The sequence below is a fragment of the Trachurus trachurus genome, assembly GCF_905171665.1.
Source record: "Trachurus trachurus genome assembly, chromosome: 23".
Lineage (NCBI taxonomy): Eukaryota > Metazoa > Chordata > Actinopteri > Carangiformes > Carangidae > Trachurus > Trachurus trachurus.
In genome coordinates this window covers 22,039,766-22,067,298 of record NC_139912.1, presented here as the reverse complement: position 1 = coordinate 22,067,298, position 27,533 = coordinate 22,039,766, and the positions used below count along the sequence as shown (strand labels likewise).

Here is a 27,533-nt window from a genome sequence, read left to right as displayed (position 1 = left end):
TACCGTGGCTACCGTGGGTATCGTGCAACTCTAGACTCAAATATGGCGGCCTGAACAGCGCCATGTTGGATTGGCCGGCCGAGAACCCGCCCACTGGCCTCGAAGCAGCTGTCCACGGAGCTGCTCGGACCTGTCACTCAATGTTTCCGCGCCCTAATTGGCCAGAGTTTTAACCTTATAACAGTAAAACGGTAGAGTTAAAAAAAAAAAATTCACCCCCCTCAGAGTGTGTGCGGAGATAGAAACTATCGATTGAGACGAAAAAACGTTCTGACACCAGGCTTTTAACATATTTACTGAGGATGTAAAGTCGGCGATTTTAACATGGGGGTCTATGGGGAATGCTCCCTTCTGACACCAGCCCCCATAGGAATCCGAGGGGATTGCAGTTTTTTGAACGCGGAAGTGAGCTTCACTTCTCAGACCGACAACTGCCCCCTTGTGCTAAAGCCGTGTTGTTGTTGCCACCAGGTCGGTTTGTCTGTCGTAAATCTACTTGTGCGCATGCGCTGGTGCAACAACATGATTGGCCTAGTTCAGCTCTGGCAACGCAGGTGATTGGCTCCTGGTGAAAAGTGGAGGGACATGCGCCATCTTTGGCGCCGCAGCTTTCCCCATTAAAAACGGGCAGAGTGGTCTGTCTCCTCATATAGAGAGCCTAAGCGGAAGCAGGAAGTAACGGTCACCATGGGACCTCAACTCTGAAAAACTCGCCATTCAAATGAACGGGACTGAAAATTTTATTTCGTGATCCGATTGAATTGCGCCATGAGAAAAAAATATGTCCTCTACCTGTTTAAAACATCACGTTTCATCCCGAGAAATCAGCAGTTTGTTGTAAAGCTATTGTAGAATAAAATTCAGAAGAATCTGTAACCAGAAAGACTACAAGTCGCGTAGGTGACGTCACACACCAAATGCTGCCCTTTCCCGTGTCAGTTGGTGACGTATTTTCTGTGGGACACAGATCTGTAGTCCGTAGAGCGGTCTTTACACAAAATACATTCTTCTGTTGCCGTTTTATGATAAACGGCTGATTTCTCGGCATGAAACGTAATGTTTTAAACAGGTAGAGGACATATTTTTTTCTCATGGCACAATTCAATCGGATCACGAAATAAAATTTTCAGTCTCATTCATTTGAGTGGTGAGTTTTTCAGAGTTGAGGTCCCATGGCGCCGTTACTTCCTGCTTCCGCTTAGGCTCTGACTGAGGGTGCGTTCCGATTGACCTGAAGTTCCCTGCGCAGTGGACTGCACAGGGTGTTCCGCCATAGACCAGAGCGGCATCTGAGAATGACTGATGCATTCTGGGTAATTTAGGGGCAGCGCCCGGCATCCCTCCATTGAAAAGTTCAGCCTAACTGGCTTGATAAACTAACTAACAAAAAAGTTGGCTATTAACAGGCTATTTACAGACAACACTTAGCCAAAACCTCCCGGTGATTCCACCAAATACGTGTAGATGTCTGGGTCAGACATTTCTGGCCACTTTGTGGGGTCATTGATCACTGTGGGAGGCTAAATGAGCATACCGGTAGATTCATTCATTGTAATTTTTCAAGATAGCGTGAACGGTGGGTTTCAAAGAGGGTGTCAAAATAATTATGAGACATAGTGCTACAAAAGAAACAAAAAATAAAACATTCAGATTGATTGTTAGTTAGTCTACGCTCCATCAAAACACAAAAAGCCACTGAGTGCAATGTAAAAATGCCGGTAGCTGCCCCTAAATTACCCAGAATGCATCGGTCATTCTCATTTGCATAAAAAAGCTGCTCTGGTCTATGTTCAGTGTGGTTCCAAACCGCAGGGAGCAGTTTGAAGGGTACTGTGAACTGTGCAGGGAAGGAGTGAACAACGGTTCCTCACTTCGCCCAGTTCACCGGATGTTGACAACCGATATTACCCATCAGCCATTGCGGTCCGTTTACGTGCGTTACGTAAATTGGCAGGGCTAATCGTTACCTGTCTAACTTTAATAGCTCAGTGGCTCAATAAACGGTCCATGAAAAAATATTTTTTCCGGCGAATATCTTAGTTACAACATGATTGAGCTAACGAGAGTAGTTTCATGTCGTGTCCGACAACGGGAGGGTTTTAACAGCTGACGTCCTGTTAGCTTAGCTACCGCCGTTAGCTTAGCGACAGCCGTTAGCTTTCCTGTCAGCTGAGCCACTGATGCTTTCTACACACCCTGATACCCCCAAACTGAATAAATACCACACATTGTAACACAAAACTGCTTTGCTTGTGCACACAGAAATAGTAATGTTTCTTCAATCATTTCAGATCTGTCTAAACGGTGATAGTGGCGTGAAACATTTTGAAACTTAAAAACTTTATTTTTAAACTCGACCGGAAACAGCTGTGACGTTGCAGGGTGTTCCCATTGGTGTTATATCGGTTAAATGAAGTTTCCTACGGCAGATTCCCTGTGCAGGGAGTAGGGAGTAGGGAGCTCTGTCCAAGTAAACTGTGGATCGGAACGCAGCTTGAATGACCGGTCCAAGATGGCGGCCGCATTTCCCGCGCCCTGTCCAAGTAAACTGTGGATCGGAACGCAGCTTGAATGACCGGTCCAAGATGGCGGCCGCATTTCCCGCGCCCCAGCGTTCGATGCGGCGTCTACTCTTTCTGTGTCTACTGTGTTAACAGCAATCTCCGTGTGTCAGTGCTCACTCAGAATATAAAACAAGCGCCCCTAGAAGACACAGGAGACGCACACAGTCAGACTTGCAGGCTCCAGGGTGAAACTGCCTTCAGCCGTCGACTTCACTATGCACTGACTATGGGCTGCACAAGCGCCAGCGTCCCAGGCTGCGCAGCCCGGAAGTCGACGGCTGAAGACAGTTTCACCCTGGAGCGACTTGCAGTGTGCCTGCGCCGTGCTCTACTAACTGTGAATAACGTAGTGTAGGGTGTAGGCTATTTGAAAGAGGAAAGTCTCCCGGTAGTTGAACCGCTTTTCTACAGCATAATATGACCGAAATAAACAAAAGCATGTCAAGACTGTTGCGTCGACAACCAGAAAAGCTCCTAACAAAAAAAGAGGTTGCACTCTCATTATCTCTCACTACAGACAGTTAAGTTACCGTAGCTAACATTACCTCTTCTGCAGCCTTGCTATGCTAGCACAACGTTTCCTTCCGGAGAGCGGCAGAGCACATAAAAAAAACACAGACATGCATACCCAAGTATGTTAAAGCAGATATCAGCTTCACGGCCGTTTCGGCTAATGCTGCGTTCAAGGCAGGCTTTTGAAACCGTAAGTTACAGCTTCAAGTCACAACTACGACTTGGTAGCGTTCCAGGTAACCCGTAGCTCGTGTTTTTACCATCCTGTTGTCTGTGAAAGTTCCCTATAACGGCCACTCGTAACTTCCGACCCGTGAACTCGTACCAGATCGAACTGGTATGACTTCACAGGAAGGAAAAACACAAAGTACGAGTTTCTTTGAACGCACCATGAGTTAGCAGCCCCCGCCCTTGTCAGGCATCAATTGGTCCTCGTGCTACGTCACCACATTCACGCGCATCCCTTGGCTGCACACACAGCCCTTCATGCCGTTCTCTCTCCTCATTGGATAACACTTGTATCCCACAAGGAAAATTTTCTCCTCGGGTTACAGCAGAGCAGAGTGACGGAGAGACTCGTGTTTAGGCTGAAATACTTCATGTAAGTGATTGCTGACGGAAAATAGGACTATTTAGGACTTATATTAACAAAAACATTCCACTGATATCTGCTTTAACAATATACTAATATTAACATTCAAAACTTACAGCAAGTTCGGTGATGCTAGTCCTCCGCTTCCTCCGTGCTGTGTTTGCTGTTGCTGCTGACTGCTCGCCTTGGTTCACCTCTGGTTCACCTTCTTCTTATGTTGTTTTCCAAAGAGCGGTAAGCAATCAGTGTATTATGCGCATTAGCGCCACCTTCAGCTTCGGAGGGTGAACTACCCTGGCTGGAATAATGATTCTGCAAATTGTTCGGGTTAGGATTGTTTTTATGTGAGTATGAATCTAAAAGCTGTGAGTGTAAAGTCTTGTGAATACAACTCTAATTTCTACGACTACGAAGTCTTCACTGTGAACACGAATTCAAGTTTGTGGGTACGAGTAGAAAAAGTGTTGAAATGACGTCACAGCAGGTCACAGGCAGGTCACAGGGGAAAGTAATCGAACCCCGAGTGATGCGCCGAAGTCGAGGATGGCTGACAACAGCAGTGCACCGATGGACACCGCGGGTAACTCAGGGGAAGCAGCATCACAGGTAAAGTCAATAACACATCCAACATTTATTTATTTTTATTTAGTTATTTATTTCATGAAATTGTACTGTTTTAAATCATATACAGTTTATGGACGTGAAGACTGCTACTGCTTTAGCTTACAAGCTAACGACATGCCGGTGGCGGTGATGCTCAGTTAGTGCTTGCATTAGCTACTAGCATTAGAAGTTGGCTTAAGTTAGCTAATTAGCGCTGATGAAAACAAAAACAAAACTAATTTGAGATATAATGTTGACCAACATTATAGGCGTTACGGTGCGTGTTTGTGTCGCGGTGCTGCAGAGACGTCTGAGGCTCCATTCTCCACGTAATTAGTCGTTTAAGTTATTTAACCAGCACTATTACTCTGAAGCTGTTTAATCAAGGTAAAAAAAAGAACCATAAGGAAAATATCCTGCATAGTTCCTCTGTAGCCTCTTTGATCAGAGCTGCGCCCCCAGTAGCGGGCGCACCGCTGCTGGGGGCCCTATAAAGCCCTATAAGAGTTATTATTATTTGCCTGCAGTCATTTGCTTGAGATTAGGCGCACAAGTGTGGTTTGCATGGGTCCAGAGTCAGACCAGGGATCTATTATAATACATCCATGGTCCAGACTGGCTTTTTGTTTGTTGTGGATGCTGACCCAAGCTCAGACTTTAAGAAGAAGTTAGTTTACTTTGAAGGCATTCTGTAAAATCGTGGAAAGTACCCATGTCTGTAACATTTACTATCTTTTTTCTCACTCAGGGCCAATTAAGGGACATCATCAACACAGCACAAAATCTGGTGTTGATGTTAAGTAACAATGTAACAGCGAATGTCAGGCCAGTCAGTCAGAGAACTTCAGGAGAAGCTGCTGTTGGACAGGGAGTGCAGTCAGTTCCAACAGCGAGGCAGCCTCAGCAGGCAGTGCAACAACTTACAAGATCTCAGAACAATGGACTGTCAGTGAAACAAGAAATGGCGCGGTAGGGTACATGCCATGGGTCATTTATTGCACTCCCAGTTTAGGCACATTTGGCCAAAATGGGTCCCTGATTCTGATTCAATCAGAGGGCAGTGAAACAGCTGGAGATTTTTTAATTGTATAATTTATTTTCTGGAGCTTCAGACCATCACCATATTAACTATTGCATAAAACAAATTAAACAAATCTACATACTGTAAGCTAACATAATCACTTAGTCTTCTAAGTTAGTTTGCTTTTTGTTGTTGATGGAATATAAAAGAGAGAATAATACTATGCCATCTTTTTAGGTCTTTTCCAGGATTCTTTCAAAAAGAGGCAAGAGGCAAAAGGCGTTTTGCACCATATAGGATGAAAGAATCTGGGAAGAGCTTTTTGGTGAACTTTTTTCTTCTTGAAAAACAATATGAAAAAACACCAAAAGGAGAAGAGGAACTGCCACTCATGCTGGCTTGCCTTGGAAAACGTTCACTATCCATATCTGAAAATGTGACACATTCAGAGGTACACTGCCATTGCCTTGTGTCAAGTCATGTCTCAAGAGAAAAACACCCATCTTAGAATTAATCTTGACACATGATTTAATTAATATTTGCATGATGAAATACACAGTAGTTCATAAATACGACTCATTGCATTAATGCTTTAACTATTGTTTTGTCTCTTCAGTTTTCAGATTTGCTTTTGAGTGCATACCCAAGACTGGCAAATATCTGCGGTGGCTGGATGCTGCACAAGTCCACAGGTATGTGGCGTATACACTGGATTAATGTTGTTTCAAAATAGTTACTCTATATTCAGGTTTGCTTAGTATCCAAAACTTTTCAAATTTAGGTGGGGGTGGGCGGCGGAGCTTGGTTGTCATCCCTCCAGATCTACATGGTTACACTGGCCAGCAGCTGAAAGCAGTGAGCGGGAATGGGAAATACACATTGTACATCTCTCCTCTACAAGAAGAACTTGATACAATTCCATTACCACCCGAAGCAAAGGAGTTTGAGAACATGCCCAAAGCCCAGTGTACAACCTGCAAGAAAATGGTTCCTCTTCAGATTCTTCCAGTACACATCAAGGAATGCAGGACAGAATTTGTAGATTTGTCCTCTTCTGCTGAAGAGGTATGTCAACGTTGAGTCTTTTAGGCTTTATTTCACAGCTGTTTATATTGGAAAATGAGATATTATTGCGTATTACTGTTTTTCTCCCCCAGGAAAGCTGCAACGAAGCACATGAAGATGAATCCCCAGATTCCATTTGTGACCAGACGGGCAAGGTGAAATTGTTTGTGCCTTCCTGGTAAATCAAGATATTAATCTCTGGGATAATGTAAGTCTTTATTCACATGCCTTGTGAATTCTTTTTTTAAGACAGCAGAGTGTCCTGTGTGCAACAATGCATTTCAAGTTGACATGATTGAGATCCATGCAGCCACATGCGGATTGCGGTAATATTAATGATTTTAGTGCATTTTTTCATGTATATCTTCATTTGACAAATGACATGTAAGAGGATTGCCTTGCAAAATGTTATAGATATGCAAGTGTTTCTGTCAAGATAATGTAGGACAAGCTGTTTTCTTTGTGTGTGCAGACCTTCAAAAAATGATGGCCATGAGTCAAGTGGATCAGTACCAGTCAGTCAAATCAGTACCTTTCAAAGGTAATATTGTACATTAGGTAATCATGGTGGCATATCATGTCATCTGGATAATACACAATTTAAAGAGATACTGCAGTATCAATCATCTTTTTCCATTTGAAAAGCTTTATATGTGTGGAGTGTGATCACAGAGAAATGTGGTAATCATACCTTGCTCTTGTCTTGACTTACATGAGGCCTGCTTTCACCCCTTAGAATTTCACCAGTACAGGAGGTGTGGCAATTGTTGTACCATGCCACACCCCAACAACCACCTGGAATAATTGTAACAAACAGCTATGAAATTATACAGACAGTATAACCATGTCTAATTTTGTTTGTTATTCAAATGCTCAGTGTTGAACAAGAAATATATAAGTAAATAAAGCATTCAGAAAAGACATGTTGGTGTCTATATTAATGTTTAATTTTTGTCTTTTGTTTTTAATTCCAGTGCTGAGGAAATCTTGGATTGGATCGCTTTACAAGTTGATGAATCAGACACATTTTCCATCTGTGTTTCGAGAACTGACCTCTTCAGCAGAGGCATGCAACAATGGCAGCGGCAGAAGAAGACATCGCCCAAATGTAGACTTAAGGTCAGATTCTTTGGCGAGGCAGGCATCGATACTGGGGCCCTGAGCAGAGAATTCCTCACAGGTATACATTTTTGTCTATTTTTCATTTCACAATAAGAGGACATTTGTGCACATCATATTCTTACAAGGCCAGATGCAGGATAAAAGATAATCAAGAACAAAAGGAAAGGAATTATCCGCACACTGGATATAGCTCTAAGAGTTATAATAAGAGGATAATTTCTTCTCCTTCAAACATCAAGTCTCTGGTGGTGTAGTGGGCTCAAATGCTAATTAAATGAAGAGACCTTTGAATTAACTGTATTTGCTGTTTTGCAGAGATGCTAGCAGAGATTGAAAACAGACTATTTGTTGGAGGGTCAGATAAGAAAGGGAAGAATCCTGTTTATTGTCTCAACAGTTTGGACTCTAACTACTTCAGGTGTGTAATGAAATTCATTGTGTTTTCTTTTAGCATATTAATTGCAATGCTAGTTAACCCTGTTTTATATAATTGTAAATAAATTCAGGCAGTTTATATGCGGTGTTGTTGTATTTTGTTTAGGAGTGCAGGAGAGGTCATGGCAGCTAGCCTGGCACAAGGAGGACCTTGTCCTAAGTTCATGCGCGAGTGGTGCTTCAGATACCTCTGCTCCGGTGACTCTGACAGCATTCTAGTGTCTCCCAGTGATGTAACAGATTTAGAACTATCACAGCTTATTGAGAGGGTAAATTCAATTTTATTAAAGTTAATAATTGCATTAACCTCATTATGAAATGGCTTGCATAATTACTTTTTTGGTTTGTTTCTTTTACAGAACAATAATACAATGCAAATTAATTTCACTTGACACCTACTCTGTTTTCAGATAAACAGCGCCAGTAAGGACAACATCAATGACCTGGTTGATGATATTGTGACCTGCGGATACACCGGACCCGTGTCCATGGAAAAACGAGACAGCATGATAAGGTATGTCGGTGACATTTTTGTTTTTCATTAAGGCAAGGGTGTATTGTACAAGAATTTGTGACTTGAATTAGGCTACTTGTTTGGTCATGTCTAAAACATGGATTACAAATAATATGGCATTGGTTTCATGCAAAGCTGTGTTCTTCACATGTCACCAAATAATATATATTTGTATATATTTTTTTCTTAAATAGTAGTTTTGTCCCCCCAACCCACCCTCTACGTCCAACAGGTATACTACAACAGTATATTGTCCTGATGAAACATTTTGTCCATTAGAACTGTCATACTTCACTCCACCATGAGAGTCCTCCCAATGCTTGACCAGCTGAGAAAAGGCCTGCAGGTGTATGACCTCCCAAAAGTCATGAAGAGTCATGAAGACCTCTGCCAAACGCTGTTTATTCCAGGGGAAGATGATGAGGTAATTTTTTACATTTTAGACTGCTTTTAATTTCACATGAATGTCTTTTGCAAGAATTACAATGTTTATGCAGACTGAAATGCTCTCTTCTTCTTAAAGGCGGATGCAGCCTTCGTTCTGGAGAGCAGCCGTCCTGTCTACAGTGAAACTGGTTCTGCCAAGCACAAAAAGGAAGTAAACATCATGAACTTTCTCCAGGACTACCTCCAGGAAATTGAGGATTCTGGTATGTTTTAGCCAAGATAGGGTAATAATGAGGTTAACTTTTTCTGTTGTCCTGCAGTACATTTTATTTATTACACGGCTCTATTGAATGCTGCTCTCTGATTGGTCCAGCGCTGCGTTCTGCGGTCTGTTATTTCTGTATAACAGACCGTCGTCAAGTATAACAGACCGTTGCTAGGGACGGCGCTCTGATCAGCGCAGCACAGAAAAGAGAAACTATGCAGGATATTTACCTTGTGTTTCATTTTTACCGTCATTAAACAGCGTCGGACTAAAAGTGATGTTAGATAAATGACTGGTAACCTGTTACAAGGAGACTGGAGGCTCCTTCCACATCGCTGCTGGAAACCAAACCTGCATCAGAGCCTCTGACCCGGTGTCAGCTCTCCTCTCGTCTCGGTGGCACCGCGACTCCGTGACACAAACGCACCCCGTAAACAGTAAAGTTAATCTCTTGTTTATGACAGATACGACTACACACAATACACACATCTTAACACGTGTATGGTAATCTATCGATCCACTGATTGATTATCAAAGGCTTCAAATGCACGAACGGGAGGAGGCTCGGCAAAACAGCGGAAGTGACCGGTCTTGCAGATTCGCTAAATGCAATTTTAAATCGATGAAAGTCGTATTTTGATCAACATTATGTTTCAAATTAATTATTTCACTCGTAAACCGTGTAATAAGCGGGATAATGTACAGTTGGTCGGTTGTTATGGAGAAATAAACCCCTTCATGTTGAATGAAACCCCTCCGCTTCGCGTCGGGGTTCCATACAACCTGTCGGGGTTTATTTCTCCATAACAACCTCCGAACTATACATTATCCCTTACATAGTGCAGTGTAAATGGTTAATCGATTGAAACTATACAAACCAATAAATCTAAGCGTTTGTGGAAACTTGATGTCACTATTTAAAATGAATGTAACTGATGAAATGTAATATTGTGACCTCTAGGATAGCAGTTTCATTAAACTAGACATGGAGGGCTTTCATATGGATGACTTGTATAGTTATATTGACTAACAGCTATACTGAATAACAGGGTGTCTGAACTTTTGCCACAACATTGCCCGTCATCCAGTCAGAACAAATGCAGCTTTTGTTAAAATCTCTATGTAGTTTCTACTTTGATTTATCAAATGTTCTTATACTGAAAAAAAAGTAAATGTGATTTGTATATGTAAGGGATTTTACCAACTTGAAAACTAAAATGTATTGTTTTCAATCCAGACTAACATTGTCTTAATCTCTTCATTAAGGACACGAGGGCCCCAGCAACAAAAGCATCTGTCCAGAAGGCTTGACTGTTGGACGAATAATGCAGTGGGTCACTGGACAACGACACAAGCCAGTTCTCCCAAGCGAGAAGAAGGACTTTGGGATAAACATAAAATTCAAACATGACTGTGACACAAAACACACACTTTGTTTTCCGACTGTAAGTGCGTGCAGTCGCACTGTCACATTCCCTTCAGCTCACTTGGGAACATACAGTGAATTCAAAAACATAATGACACAGGCCATTTGCCATGGGCAAGCCTTTGATAAGGTGTAGCCACTCAGAAGGAAAACAACCGTAACTGCAACAGGTCAGCTCATATGTTTTATTATTTTATTTTATCATTTGATGTGACAGCTTACTGTTTCAGTTATCTTTTTTGTTACTGTTACAGAACCATTGCTTTTGTATTGGTTGATGGTTGACTCCAAAGTTGGTTTTTACCTCCATGTACTCTTCAGAATACCCAGTCATTTTTTTTGTTTTTGGGTCAAGTTGGAAAAGTCACAAATTTAATTCTGATGACTCTTGTGGAGATTTCATGGGAAAGTTTTCAATAAAAATGTTTGGGACTCCTGTCTCATGTTAAATTGAACAGATGTCAGGCATGCCTTTTTTTAAACAAGTGCACTGACTGTTCACCTCTATACAATCACATCTTTGCAAGGTCGTGTCAGGCATTTCTTATGTTTCCATTAGACTTTCAATACACTGAACCATTGTTATGTAAATGTCTCTGCCAAATGATTCTGATGAGGCCAAGGGATTTATCATGGACCGTACAGTTTCCATAATATCTGGAGTCAGAGGGCACTCAATTTCCTGGACCTGAACTCCATATGGTTCCTCCTGTACAGCATCAAACATCTCCCAGTCTGTTCCAAATAGCTCTGTGTTCTGGGAAAAAAACAAAAAAACGTTTTAATGTTATTTTGTATGAAATAGCATTTGTTAACCTGATAGAATAACTGCCTGAGTCATAATGAATCTGCAGTGTTAGGGGAACTAGGTAGATATCATAATTTAGTCAAAATATGACATAGGCAATAAAGTTATAAGGCTAATGATTGAGAAATATTTTAACAATATACCAAAGCACACACTGACATACACAGGCACAGTGCAGTGACAACAGAAAACATTAAACCAGAGAATAAAATGTGTTTAATGTTCAATCAGAACATTGAGTACATCTATTATAAATCTTGCTTTGCTTACTTGCTCTATTTGTGTGATCACATCAATGAAGTATCACACACACACACACTTACTTGTAATTATTTTTTTTTTAATAACTTGCTCCTGAATTTTAACCTCATACTCCTTCCACACTGTTGAAGATATTGACCCCATTCAAATAACAATAAAAAAAAATCAATTGTATACCTAACCTCCACATATTCAGGTTCAAAACCTGTCAACTGCACTTCACCTTTGTAAACAGCACCTTGAGTTTGAGCTTCAACAAACCTGCAAATCTTCATTCGGGTCACAAGGGTTCTTCATGTGGCCCATAACCCAGAGCTGGTTTGGGGAAAGTCCACCTTACTGGCGTAAGGTGGTTATTTTAGTCCAGCCTGAATCAGGTGTGTCTGTCTACACAAATAAACTGATTAAAATGATCAGGGTGCCACACCATGTAGCTATTAATTCTTTAAACTGTTGTGAAAATAAGACACACCACAATGCAATTGAATCAACTTTTATTGCATTGTTATATGTAAAGGTCACTTAAAATTTATTTCTGTATTTTACATTCATATCAACACACAAAGATGTGAGGAAATGTGAAACAGGCTTATAAAATCTATAGTCAATCTAAGGAATGTATGTGACAGATGATGTTAAGTGTATATGACATATACATTAACACCCCCTACACAAAACCCTCACAGGTCAGAGGAGCAGCCGCAGTAAAAGGCTCATCTCCCTGACCTGCAGAACTGAAAGATTTAAGAGGTAATTTGTTCCTGCTGCAACACTTGTTAAAATGTTTTTTGTGTTCATCTTTTTTGTGTCATTGTTGTGTGAGCGACTGGACTAATTTGAATTTCCCTGCTAGGGATGAATGAAGTATTCTCTATTCTATGGTGATTATTGTTACAGTACATAGTGTAAGTTTGTGCAGGTATTAAAAGCTGTAGATTTTGATTTAAGTCAACTAACCAAATAATACTGATAATAATAGAAAGATAATGAAGAAATCAAGTCACAGAAATCACTTTCATACTTTTTTTAATATAGCAAGAAGCACAACAACAACAACACAAGATAAATAACAGTAGGCTAAGATTACCAACCTAAATAACAATAAGATGAAATATAAATAAATAAAATAGAAGTAATAATAATAGTAAGACAAGCAACCTAAATAACAATAAGATGAAATATAAATAAATTAAATATAATAGTAAGACAAGCAACCTAAATATTAAATTTCAAATGTAACGTAACAAAGATACAAACAAGTGAGACGCATGGCAGGTTTAGAGGAGACAGGCCGGAGGAGACCCAGTCCTCCGACCTATGGCAGTGTCAGTCCTGACGTATGGCAGTGTCAGATTCCTGCATCTGAGTTGATGGTGATGGTGCAGTTGAAGGAAGAGAAGTTGAAGGAAGAGAGAGGTTGAAGAACATTCCAGGTGCAGACTGCTGCCCTAGGAATGTGCAGGGTCCTGGCACTGGAGGAAGCTGCGCAGAAGGAAAAATGAAGGGGAGAGAGACAGGCGGTGCTGGTGCAACGGCTGAAGCTCGTGGACGTTCTTTAAGCTTCGCCTGCCCAGCAGTGTTTGGTGGCAGGATGAACAGGTAAGGCTCAGCTAAAGTGGCAGGATGCAGAGTTGGTACTTTTTGCATTGCTGCAGGAAGCTATTCAGGTGCTTGCATGGGTGCTTGTGGAGCTTGGATACCCTGCTGTAAAATGCTTTGCTCCTGTGACCTGCCACACCTGCTGAACCTGTGAAAACATAAAACCATCAATATTAACATGCTTTTAATAATACACAAGATACACAATAATATTCCAATTTGATAATACCCAAAACACAAGAGAATGAAAATCAATTGCTATTTGATGACTAAGATATAACAGCATGACAAAGCTGTGATCACAGAACAACTCATCAGATTTGTATTATTGCCTTTGTAAAAAATGGCTGCTTCATTTAGATTTACATGTCATTTACTGAGCCAGCCATCATGTCATGAAAACTGATTACTGCTGGAATGCAAACTGATATGAAATGGAAAGGATATCGAGTATTCTAATGTACTCACCATTGTGTCACTGTTGCAGCATTGACTTCTGGGAGCTGGAGAGTGGTGTCAGTCATCACCTTCGCATTGGTGACGATGCATTCCCGGATGTGCTTGTACACACGCGCCACCATCGTGAAACGAGACATCCTCACTCCCTCACACCGCACAGCATTGGGGTACAGTGCACAAAGACTTACAAAGATGGCCTCTACCACTCTGTTACAGTCAGGCCACTGTGCAGGACTGTGAGCCCCAATGAAACACCTGAAAATGACAGAATACATATACAGGGTATAAAATTAACTTTTTGACTTTTTTTACCGGCCAAAATGTTTTCACCGGCCACTGAACTGCTCACAACACAAAAGTCATTAAAATCAGCAGTGTTTTCCCCATTGCGTTAGGCAGCTGCCTTAACAACACACACCTGCCCCCTAAACTAAATTGTTGCAATAAATATACATAAAAAAAAAAAAAAAAAAAAGTTTAGATTAGCTGATGGAATGACAACAGAAATAGGCTTTCAGAGGAAGATGATGCGAGTTTTGAAACTTAGCCTACATTTAATTCAGACTGAATAGCCTAAGTGGTGTGAACACAGGTTTTTTTGTTTTTTTAATGTAGATTGCCTACTGTTCATCCTACAGTAGCCTATAGAAGGATGCAACTTTCTTTTGAAATATCAAAGAAAGAGAACTATGGACTGTGGAAGTTTGAATAGCCTAAATACAGAAGTTATCATGATGTGAATCATAGCCTATGTTGCGGTGTAAAAAAAAAAAGAGAAAAAAAAAAAAGACCGTTGATTTCGGTGGAAAGGCTTTACGGACGGGGGCTGCGGGGGAAGCCTATATTTATGGCCCAGAGTGTCACTAGCTGCGTTTCCATTACAGATTATCGCAAAATAAAAGCGATATTTCTGAAACTTCGAAAAAGTGCAATTGCTATTTGCGGGTGTTTCCATTGAAAGGTATTTTGCGAATGAGCCATAATGTGTCTTGCGTTTCTATGGTGACGGCACAGCGATCTCAGCTGCCTACAGCTGTTGCTGTTATTGTTTTTAACTTGGACGAAAACAGCGCTTGATTGCTGAAAGGCAAAGCCCGTGCGGCGCTGCAGCGGACACAAATAAGGACGCACTCACACGGGACAGTTGTTCTGTACTGTGCTGAAGCCCGAATGCCCCCTCCTCTGTCCCCGCTGGCCCGCACTCACACCACCTCGAACCCAAGCTGCTCAAGCACGGCTGCCTCCGTTGATATAGGGATTATTTGTTTACCAACACGGCGGATGTGCGCTTTAACCTGACTGCAGAAAGAACGGAGCTTTTTAAACACCAGCGGTGATGAGGCACTGACAACAATATAGGTGGTTGTGTGTGTCCACACACCCGTACTGGTTTATGTGACTTAAGGTGACATTTCGGCACAGGAGGGAGTGGGAGTGTGGATGCGAGCCAATCTCCTTCAACCATGCACGGAAGAGGGGAATGATAGAAAAAGGTTTTTCTCATTTATTGAGAAACATGCCCAGGTCAGCAATGCATGACAATAAACATGTGGTTCATTTGTCCTCTCAAGTCACATAAACCAACACAGCGTGGACACACACAACTCCGGTGGTGCCGGTGACGTGTAGAAAAGCGAAAAAAGTGTTTCCATTACACTTTTGCGATACACGTTTGTATCGATACGTCTCAAAAACCACCTCATGAGCATAAAAACTTTTTTGCGATATTTGAGAGTTTTTTCGAAATGTAGGTGTTTCCATTACCAGTTTTTAATTTCGATATTTAGGTTTTGCGCATTTCAAGGGGTAATGGAAACGCACCTACTGACACTGTTGAGCCCAGTGTTTGAATTTCTGCCACTCTCGTCTGTGATCAAAACACAGAGTTTCACCTGATCACGGGCAGAGTCGGCACCTCTTCACAGGATTGCGAGTGGGGTGATGCTGCATTCAAGTAAACTCGGAAATACGAGACAAACCCGGTCCCGTATTGATGCAAAACAGGACGGGGTTATTTAATCTGCAAATGTGGGATGATTCCATATTGTCGGGGACATGTGGTAACCCTGGTAACCCTACCCCTCACCATCGTGATGTGTCGCCACATAAACACGTTACCACAAACTAAAGTCACTCGCTTCTGACCGCCTCCTCTGAATGACCGACTGAACGCGAACGTTACAGCAGCAGAAAACTTGATACATTTTCTTAAATGTTGAATCACGGAGGATAACGAGGGACAACTCCGACATTCGAAACACAGCCAGTAGATCTCCTGTAGCTGTAAACTGTGTTTGTTTCACTGTCCAGCATTTATTATGACAATTATATAGTGAAGTTGGCATATTCCAGCTGCCGGCCAATGGCGAGTGACCTAATAATTTTACTCGCCAAATCATATTTTTACCCGCATTTGGCGAGTGGCGGGTGCTAATTTTAAACCCTGCATATATCATTATCAATAATAATACAAGTGTGTAATCAACGTGTGATCCTTAAGGCCCATTTATACCCTACGGTAAAAACGGATACGGACACTTTCGTCCGTATCCGGAGGTCATTTCATCCGTCAGTGGATCCGTTGCCTCTGAGCTTACGAGTCCGGAGTGCTCCGGATGAAACGGAGCAATACCACCAGTAACCGGGGTGGCGGTATTGAGTCAGAAGCAGAGCGTAGTTGCCGGAAATTCAAAGTAGAAGAAGAAGACGACAGTAAACATTGGACATTTAAATATGGCGCAAAATTTGGAGGAGAGGATTTGCGAGTTGGTACGTGGTTACATACATTTATACGATGCCACTGTGCCGGGTCACCGAGACAAGCAGCGCTGTAGAAACAGCTGGGAGGAGATCGCCAGTGAGGTGGGACTGCCGGTTAAACAAGTCCAAAACAAGTGGAATCTGGCCAGGGACAGATTTGTCCGAGCCCACAACAAGGCTCGGGCATCAAAGAGCGGAGATGCTGCTGGGGGACCCGAACATCCTGTCCTTCAACGTCTGGCGTGGTTGAGAGTCCACGTCAGACACCGAAGCACGTCGTCAAACTTTGATGTAAGTGTATTTTATTTATTTATTCATTATACTTTATTACTTTCAATTCAATTCAAAGACCGTTATTCGAACGTTAAACGCTACGACCCCCCCCCCCCCCCCCCCCCCCTCCCCCTCCCGTCGGACGTTACGATGTCCGCGAATAATCTATAATCTAAATATGGTAATTGACCTCCTGGATGAGAAAGTATAGGGCAGCCCTATTACTTTCTCTTACTTTCTCAACCATGCACTGTATATCCAGATTGTCCAGCAGCTTACAGATCAATATGATATAAATGATATAAAAAGAACATATCATATAGCCTAACAAATGGCATTGTGCATCTTAATGGTAGCAGGAATGAGGGGTTTCCTGAGTTTTTCTGTTCTGCAGGTCAGGGAGATGAGCCTGTTATTATATTATATAAACATTTTTACTTCAATTACAGACTCAAGACCAAGCTGAGGAGGAGGAGGAAGAGGAGATAATGGAGGAGGGGGGGAGGAGGAGGAGGAGGAGGAGGAGGAGGAGGAGGAGGAGGGTGTGTCACCGCCTGCAGGGCATGGGGTTTCATCACCACCACCACCACCACCAACTGAGGTGGGAAGCACCCCCCGTTCTCAGAGCCCCCGGCCTGGAGCCTCAAAGAGGAGGAGAAAAAATCCACAGGTGGATCAAGTGGATGAAGCATTGCTGAGAAGGCTGGATGAGTTGCGCTGTGAGGCGCAGCAAAGCAAAAATGTGTTCAGCACTTTCACCACGTACCTGAACACTTTCCTTCAAGAGCTTCCTGCAGCAGATGGCAAGAGGCTTGTGAAGGAGATTCAGCAGCTAATGCTGACATACCAATAAATTCACATGATATAGATGTTTTTTTTGTTCAATTGTTCCTCATCTATATTCAAGACCCCTGAATGTCTTTCATGAATTTAATGTTTTTTTTTATACTGTTATTTATCTGTTTAGTGCCTTTGTTACTGTTGCACTTTAGTGCTAAAAATAAATAAATTAGCACTCTAATAACATTTGTTGTTGTTATTTGCTGTATGTATGGTTATAAAAACACAGCATTTTATTTTAATATAAAAGACAGCAGATCTCATTGTGTAAAATATTGACAAGGTACACTGAGGATCCAGATCATTCTTATTTATTATTAAGCTGGTTGCTTTCTGATAGATCTCAAGGTGCAATTATCACATATATACGATTACAATTTAAAATAAAAAAATGGATCTCAAGGTGCAATTATCACATATATACGATTCAAATTTAAAATAAAAAAAATGTATCTCAAGGTGCAATTATCACATATATACGATTCAAATTTAAAATTAAAAAAATGGATCTCAAGGTGCAATTATCACATATATACGATTCAAATTTAAAATAAAAAAAATGGATCTCAAGGTGCAATTATCACATATATACGATTACAATTTAAAATAAAAAAAATGGATCTCAAGGTGCAATTATCACATACGTATATACGATTAAAAACTAAAAGAAAAATGGATGTTACATGTAGGCTACATGTTTACATTAGAGTACCACGTCTGACATGTCTATCCTGCCAGTCAATCCTGCCTTGATCTGTTTGGAAGTACTCCTTAAAGATCTCCCTGACAACCATGCCATCCTGGGTGGCTCTTGCAGCTGTGATGCGACGAGTGCTGGTGAGGTTGGTGTCTCCCTGAATCACCTGCCTCCACTCACCCGGTGCACCATCCCTGTCGACCATTCCTGGTGGTATGTAGCGGTTTTGCTCAGGCAGGGATTGGTCTCCTTTGGATAAGAAATTGTGGAGAGCCACACAGGCCTTGGTGACATCTTCAGCTGTGTCGATGGAGCACTCCATAGCCCTTCCTAGTATCCGCCACCTGGCAGCAAGAATGCCAAAGGCATTTTCGATGACTCTCCTTGCTCTTGAGTGCCGGTAGTTGTACACTTTTTCATCCAGAGACAGTTGGTGAGATCCTGTTAACAGAATATTATTATTGTTAGAAATTATATTTCCAGAGGATAAACAGTGAGAATAGTAGCTGTTGCAACAATGTATTAGGCAAGGCAATTTTATTTGTATAGCCTGTTTTTACAAACAGTTTGTCACAAAGGGCTTCACATGGCATCATAACAACATCCTCTGCCTTTAGACCCCTCACATCCACTGAGGAAAAACTCCCACAAACACTCTTTTAACAGGGAAAAACAGAGGAGGGATCCCTCACCCAGGACTACACTCAGAGCCTTGGGGCTGTAGTTTAATAAAAATAAGTGTGATTCACAAGTTTTGGTAATAGAGACTAGGCTACACTACTTAACAACATTTTAATGTTGTAGTAAGAAAGATATTAGAAAGGCTACTTCACTCACTTACCTGGGTATGGGCGCATCAGATTGACTTTCTGTGGGAACGCCTCATCAGCGACAAAAACAGGCGGTGTCAGGATTTCTGTCCCAGGCAGAGGAGCGTGTGGCGGCAGAGGGAGCCGTCCCTGGATCAGCTGTTCCCCGAACTGGGTCCGGCTGAAGACGCCAGCGTCGCTCTCTCTGCCGAAGGCTCCAATGTCCACAAAGGTGAAGCAGTAATTTGCGTCACAGGCAGCCATCAAAACAAAACTAAAAAAACCCTTATAATTGAAGAAGCTGCTGCCACTGTTGGCTGGCGCTTTTACGCGGACGTGTTTCCCATCAATGGCCCCGATACAGTTTGGAAAGTCCCACTGCCTCCAAAACTCCTGGCGAATATGTTCCCACTGATCGCCCTGTGGGAACTTCACCTCCTCTTTCAGGGCAGTCCACAGAGCCTGGCACACCTCCCTGATGATCTTTGAGACTGTCGCAGTCCCCAACTTATAGCTGGCTGCCAGGGCTTGTTGGCTGATACCTGCTGCCAGATATCGGAGGGTCACAGCCAGTCTTTCTGCGTCACTCACGGGCGCTCTGTGTGATGCTGCGTGTGTTATTATAGGAGCCACCCGGCGTAACAAAGTATCAAACGTTGTAGCGGACATACGAAAGTACTGGAAGTGGCGCTCGTCGTCCATCATCCTCATCGGCAAAACCAGAGAAAAAAATTCGCCACTGATGTGCCGACTTTCATTTAGTGGCCGAACATGCCACCGCCGCGTACGTTTGTTGTTATTTTTCCTTCTATTTCTAAGCAAATACAGTAGGATAACCTCCTCTACTGAAGCCATAATTACCGATGTAGCCGGTGCCGGTAATGACAGCGTCGTTGACATGGCAACGGTTGCCGTGTCAACGACGCTGTAATTTATGACACGACACTGCCCCCTAGAGGTTAAATTGCGTTACGTCCATAAAAACGGTGAAACCGGACGGAGGTATGAAGGCCAGTTACGGAGATAACGTTTGATACGGACGGACGAAATTCATCCGTATCCGGAGGTATAAACCAGCCTTTACTCTGTGGTGTTATTGTTCAATTATCCCTTTTTGTTTGTTCTGTTTTTTGTTTTTCTTATTTAGTCTTCAATGTTGTGTTGAATGATGAATGTTTCTATTTGTTTAAGTTGTTATTGTGCATCATATGTAATGGACCCAAGGAAGATAAGCTGATAAGATAAGCTTTGAAATATCATCTCTATCTTTAGTATAGTTAATCAGTGTCATTTTCTTTAAAGATGTTTAGACAATCAAGTCGCTGTGTTAACTTAGCATACCTTTTGGTGCTCTCTCCACCTGGTGCCACAATCTTTTTAGTGGCCCTGAATCGGCCCTGCTTTAGGGTGGCCTGGTGACGTGGACGGTAAACAGTCTTTTTTTTGTCATACTCCCCCAACGCCTGCCACAGGGTGATGACCTGGTCACATTCTTGTCCTGTCAAGGTGGTCTCTGAGGCCAACCAGAAACTCAGCCAAGTCCTGCACTGCTCCATAGCCCTCAACATTGTCTGGTCCAACCGAATCCTAAAATGAAAGATAGTTTTAGAACTTTTGATAGTAGCAATAATACTATTAATCCCATGAAAGCACAGACTACAAAAATATAAATTTAAAAAAAGGAACCTGGCCCTTACATCATGTGAAATGGACACTTCTTCCATTAACTGGTCCACTGGGGAAAGAAGAAGGTAAATATTAAGTTGAAAGTTGTGTTATTATCTTTATGACGATTACATTTCTATGACAAATACCAAAACTATATTAATACTGTAGTAAAACTCACAGCTATGTGCTCCAGGAGGAAGTACGGGAGGGACCGCAGATGGTGATGTCACAGGCCATGGAGGGACAACTACAGACGGTGATGGAGGCACGACCACAGGCGATGGAGGAGGGACAACCACAGACCGTGATGTCACAGGTGATGGAGGAACCACAGATGCTGCAGATTGTGTGGACACAGGAGGTGCTCTTTCTGTGGCAAAGGTCGGGACAGTGATGTCTTGAACGTCCTCAACCTCCCCACATCCTTCATCCACCTCCACAGCAACATCTGATAACTCAGACTCCTCTATCGCGGACTTGTAGTCCTGCAGCACTTTCCCTGTTTGGTGGTACAGGTACTCGATGCCCAACAGCTCACCTTTAAAATATAAAAAACATTGATAAACAATTAAACATATCAGGACAATATATAGTAAGTGAGTGTTAGAATGTGTTATGTTCTGTCCTGTTGTTTTAAAGCTCAAAAACATTTTTTTTGAGTGTTTTTTCTGTGGACTCTAACTTAAATAATTACAAAATCCTACTGTTATGTTCTAAGTTTTGTAGTTGTATTGCCTTCTCCCCCTAGTGGCGTTTAAGAGTAGCTAAAGTAGCAGTGAGCCACAACTGCAGCTATTTAGCTTGCATTGTGTTCTTTGTGAATATATTATGATAATTTGGTAACAATTTAATAATTAGCAAGTATCTCTTGTCATTTCAGTTTTACAATAAATGTTCATGAGAATGAAGACGTCATTAAAGCTCATTCAACTCTGGACAATGTTTGCTATCTGTCAATTTGTGGATGCACACACTGAGGACAGAATAGAATGGATTTTTATAAACTTGAATGAAAATGTCAAAAAAATAATATAATAATCACCTACCAGTGTATTTTCTCGGCCCCACGTAACAGATCATCTTCTCGCCCATAACCTCCTCTGCCAGGGTGTTGACAGCATGGCGGAGAAGATGACTGTACGATTGTGGCTGTTGGACATCGCTGGTTGCTGCAGCAGCCCAGTCATCGTTCCAGCTTGCAAGCCCATCCAGAAGTTATGCCTGGAAGAAGGTGTCACTTGCCAGGGTACCTGTAAGGAAAATTAAAATGGGGAGGGGGGGACAATTATCAATTGTTGTTACAATTAAAAATAATCATATTTGAATGAAGTTAGTAGAAAAGGGATTTGTATATTTACCTGGGATGAACCGGTTCATGTGTAGATGGAAGGACTCCAGCGACGTCAACCCTCTTGCACAGCGGTACGCCGGCAGACGGTGCCCTCCTTTCACAAGAGAGCCCGTCTGCGTGTACAGCTGTACACCTGGAGGATCCTGGATGCAGGCAATGTGCTTCCGCTGTGACTTGAGGATCTCTCTCATCCGGGCCGAGTTGATCAGAGGGACCCCCAGCGTATCACGGCCTGCATCACCATCAAAGGCCTGGATGAGCTCCTCGATCAGAGCCAGTGTCTCCTGGGCCCCACGGGTGGTTCTGCGGCAGTGCAGAGCGAGCTCGCTGCGGCTGATGGAGCGCATGACATCAGCCTCAGACGGATGTTTGCGCTCAGCTTCCAGCTCTGTGCGCTTGGCCTCCTTCAGCGCCGTCAGGTCGTCCTGGTCCCACATGAAGATCGAGTGGCTGAGGCGACTCATAAAGGTGGCGTAGAGTTGGTGGGAGTCGGTGGTGCAGCCCACGGCAAACCTTCGCATGAAGTGCCATATGTCCAACCGGATAGTCATCTCCCCCCACTCTTCAAACATTCTCCTCAGGAGAGTGTTCCCGCAGCAGTCGCGGTCGACATACAGCACCTCAGGAGGAGCCACCCCAGCCACTCTGTATCTTCCAATGAGGCCTTCGATCATCGGCCCAAGACCGAAACCCTCACTGGCAGTGAGCATGGACACGATGACCTGTCCGTACTCGTTCCCCACATTTGTTGCCCAGGTAGCCGTCCCGTAGCTGTGTCCTGCGAGCTTTCGGGCGATCTTCTTGGTCGAATCCATTTTCAGGATCCGACCGTACAGCGATGTTATGCTGGCCTTGATCTGCTCCAGCCTCTGCAGGACATCCTGGGCGTACACCTGCATCAGCCACCGGTGTTTTGGGACGACTGGCATTGCAGGTACTGGCTCAAATGTGAGGGGCAGGATCAGGCCTGACCTGACAGCACTGGCAATCCCCTTGCAGTCAGTGAGGTACTGGACAGTCTTACGCAACCAGACCTCAGTGTAACGCTCCAGCAGCTTCTTCTGGATCTGGCTGCTGCTGTTTCCCAGGCCTCGCTGACGCATCAAACTTGCCACCTCGGTGTCACAGGCAAGTTTGGACGTCAGGATACAAGGGAACTGCACCCTGTGGCCGACGATGGCATGGCTCCAGCTGATGACCTTCCTCTTGCAGTTGCGGCAGGCGAGGTACTCTGAAGCGACTAAGTACACCTTCCCCACACCCACCACCTGCCTGACCTTCTGGTGAAGGCCAGCTGAGGACAGCTGTACTTTGTCGCAGCCCTCGTGCGGACAGGTGAGTTTCACCTGCCACAACTTCCTTGGCATCCACAGCAGCAGAGGGTGGCCGAAGTAGTTCTCCAGGGTAGGGGTCCGACAGATCTTCAGCGGCACTGGTGGTGGATGCCACCAAAGTCTGTCCACTCTGCTGAAGTCAAGCTCAGGGTGGCCCTGGGCTGACCACCTGAACAGAGCCTTGGCAATCCACCTCTGGTCCACCTCTGGCAAGATTTTTATCCAGCCGGCTGGAAGACAGACTCGTTGAGCTGGAGAAAAAAAAAAAAAAAAAGGAAATAAACAGATTAATAAACAAATGCAAATTCACTTTACTTGACTCATCTTTTCTTCATCATTCATTTAACTGACTGGCAGCACAGGGAAACACAGGATCATGGGAGCAAATATCACAGACAAAGGGAGACACTGAGCTAAATACACATGGGAGACACAGGTGGTGCAGTCAGCACAGGTGAGACACATTAGGCGATCAAGGGCAGGGGGCACACAGGAAGACAGGACAAGGACTTCAAAATAAAACAGGAACTAAACTAGGTCAAAGACACACACAAGAAAACAAGACAGGAATTCCAAAGTAAAACAGGAAACAACTTAACTCAAGGGGGGGGGGGGGGGGGGGGGGCACACAAAGAACATGACAAAATTAAACTTACGTATCAGATGTTCATCCTCTAAACGAGTGGCCACTGCCAGCAGTGTGCTGTCATCCACCTCAGAGGACAGGGGGGCGTGACCGAGGGCGGCTGGAGGTCCAGAGGCTGCTGTGGACAACAGGGGGGCGTGACCGAGGGCGGCTGGTGCTGCAGACGTGGTGCTGTGGCCGAGGCCGAGGCCGGGAGCGCGGCCCAGTGAAGCTGAAGGCCTAGCAGACAGGGAGGCGTGACCGAGGGTGGGAGCCAGGGGTCGCGTTAACCGGATATTTTCCGTCATTGACCGTTTTTTTAAAACGGTGACGGAAAAATTTTGAGGCCATCCGTCATTTTGACAGATTGCAATTCACAGCCATGGCCGTCTGGCCATGTGCATTTGTTTACAATGAAGCCGGCGGATAATCAATACATGGAGCGTGGATAACGATATAAAACATATACAATGTCTCAAAGTCACTATGGTGAGAATTAGATTAAAAAAAAAAAAACTCACAGCTGGCTGGTGCGCTCAGTAGAACGCTGTAGTACATCCTCTAGGCCTGTGTGGAGCGTGTGTGGCTGTAGCGCTGCCACACATAAACACCAACAACAGATAAGAAGACAGAAAGCTTCCCGCAGTATTCAAACTCCAAACATTACAAGTGGATTAAATGTTGATGGGAGTCATGTCAGTGCAAATATGACGGTCGATAATGATTTAACGGGCGAGATTCAGCTGCAGTGTCCGAGGGGCCGACAGTAGTCAGCTGTTAAGTTACGTAGCTGTAGCTACACAGCGGTGTGTCTCGGTACAGGTAGAGCGGTGGGGGCAGGACATCACCGTTTCACACACTCGCCGCGCACAACTCTTCTAAAGGTAACGTTAAGCCTTATTTTAATGTATTCTGCCCGCCGTGGCATTGTTTATAACACGTAAAGCTGAGTGGGTTTTGTCCTGTCTGAATTTGTGCTGCATCTGGCTGTGTGGTCTATAGCTTCAGTTGTTTCAGTGATGCGCAGTGGCTGCGTGCGTGCGTAAAAGAGAGATGAGAGGCACAGAGAGAGAGAGAGAGCTAACGCCGGTGCACTATGCGGTGCCTATGTGAAAACGTGCTCCTTTGGATGTTTTGGTATAACACATGGGTTAGCATGTTGATTGTTGACAGAAAACTGATGTCATCATCAGGTATTTACGTTGTATTTAGATGTTGAGTGGCAGAAAGTGACCCCCGCATTCACTGACTGACCCCACAGTTAGATGTGCTCTGACGCCGACTCTGCTCCGGAGCATTCTCTGTTCAATTTGTTTGGACTTGATATGAATTAAACATGAATTAAAATTGAATGCTATTGAATATGGCATTATTATCATTTAAAAAAATAAATAAAGTGACCGGTAAAAATAGATTATGACGGAATTTTTATGACCCCGTCAGTCAAAATGGCCGGCGACGAAAAAGTCTAGCGCAACCTCTGGTGGGAGCACGGCCCAGTGAAGCCGAAGGCCCAGCAGACAGAGAGGCGTGGCCGAGGGTGGGAGCTCTTAGCCGTCCTTTTTTCAAAGCTAAAAACAAAACAGAAAGTAGGACAAACATAAGACACTATGAGTTTTGAACAGCAATAAATACAAAAAAAATACTAGACATAAAAAATGTGTTATACAAGTAAATGTTTGCTTACAAGGTTTGGCTTTGAGGGGGGAAGTCAGCCTTTGCACAGCCTTGGCCAGGTTCTGCTCCGGTATCCTCCTGGCCAAGAGTGAGCTGAGGGAAGAGGAGGAAGTGTGGTGGGAGGTGGGGGTTGTGTGCTGGGCAGCGGCGGCAGCAGGGTCCTGGGTGGGGGCCGCATGCTGGGCAGCGGGAGCGGCAGTGACGGCAGCAGGGTCCTGGGTGGGTTGGGATGTTTTTTTTGTAACATATTGCTCTTCCTTCATGGCAAACTGCAATTCTGCCAGAAGGAAAGAGCTCCATGTACTCTTTAACAGATTGTTTACTGTGGGCATGATCAAAGGAGTCTTTGCTCCCTCCAGTGGGGTCCCTGTTCATGGCTGCCACTAGATAGGCAGCATATCCCAGGGCATTTTCCAGAACCCACTTGAATGATTGCCCCCGAAACACACCAAACTGAATCTCAAAGAGACCCAGCAGGTGTGCTCGGTTTGTTGTATCTCCATTGAGCTTCATCAAGGCATTTTTGGCCTTGACGAGTACGCTCTCTGGAGACAGAGGGTTGACCCAGGGCTTCCCTTTATTAGCCTCCTTCACAGCACAGGCCTCTACCGTGTCTGTGAGGTTGAGGCTGCCGTCTGCCCGCCTCCTGAAGCGAGGTTCCATCTAAATAAAAAAATTAAAATATAAAGAAAACAGAAACAGGTGTTTATAACAGATTCAGATTCAGATTCAGCTGTATTTGTCCTTTACAAGGAAACTTGTTTTCACCCCCGTACGTCACACGCAACCTCAAGATACATAAATACATACATTACATCACCCACCCATACACATTAAACAGGAACACACATTTAGCGACGCAATCTATTTAGTTCTGTTATAGCAGAGGGGACGAAGCTTCGGCTGAACTTGACCCTCTTCCAGGTCAGGGACCTGTACCGGCGGCCAGATGGAAGCAGCACAAAGTACGGGTTTAGGGGGTGACTGGGGTCCTGGGTGATGGTGAGTGCTCTGCGTGTTATGGCTATGGTGTTGAGGTCAGAGAGGATGGGGGTGGGGAGGCCAATGATTTTGGCAGCTCTATGAGTGATTTGTGTCAGTCTTTTTGTGTTGGGGGATGACAACTAATATTCGAATATATCCGAACGAATTACGGGTCATTTAATAATCGTTCGAACCTCATTTTTCTAAAAACTGACAGCCCTACAACATATTGAAGAAACAGGAGGAGCAGTAGAGGAGGATGGGCTGAATTATGCTCTTGTACAGTAACAGTAGGAGGTGGGGGGCCACTGAGAGAGCTCTCAGTTTCCTGATGGCAGAGAGTCTTTGTTGACTGCGTTTATGGATGTCATGGATGTGTGATTCAAAGGTGAGTTTATTGTCTATAATGAGTCCCAGGTATCTGAAAGTATCTACCACCTGTACGGCTTCTCCGTTGATGCATAACACAGTTATGAAAGAAGAGATGAACAAAACATTTGATAATACACACACACACACACACACACACACACACACACACACACACACACACACAGCTGTGCATATTATATTGCTATCAGTTATATAATCACCTTGAGTTATACTATGTTCTGTCTATGTATATTTTTTCCAACATCACAGAATCACTCAGAAATGTGCCAAAAGCGTCGGAATTTGTACTGTACTGTACTGTGCAGTGACATTCCTGGAGATCTGTTTGTAACCTAATGTTCATTCATTAAATTATTTAGCTTGCTAATGTCCTCAACTGGCAGGTTAACGTCACTTTATTAACGTTACATTTAATGTACATAAACGTAGCCTAATATCAGTATGAAGATTAAAAATCACCCACAGCCTACTCCTCACGCCCGCGCAAC

The 27,533-nt window shown here is 43.6% G+C and overlaps 1 protein-coding gene across 1 annotated transcript; it reads left to right on the top strand.

Annotated features, from left to right (window-relative positions):
- Positions 1-4,212: 4,212 nt before the first annotated feature.
- Positions 4,213-10,643, top strand: LOC311006596 (G2/M phase-specific E3 ubiquitin-protein ligase-like; the record flags this gene model as incomplete). Its single annotated transcript, XM_083999446.1, has 13 exons — positions 4,213-4,275; positions 5,910-5,985; positions 6,075-6,358; positions 6,451-6,513; positions 6,608-6,684; positions 6,831-6,899; positions 7,333-7,538; positions 7,796-7,898; positions 8,022-8,184; positions 8,326-8,429; positions 8,709-8,853; positions 8,953-9,079; positions 10,348-10,643. 13 exons carry the CDS (start codon positions 4,213-4,215, stop codon positions 10,641-10,643), a joined length of 1,776 nt encoding a protein of 591 aa, XP_083855572.1.
- Between the last annotated feature and the right edge of the window lie 16,890 nt (positions 10,644-27,533).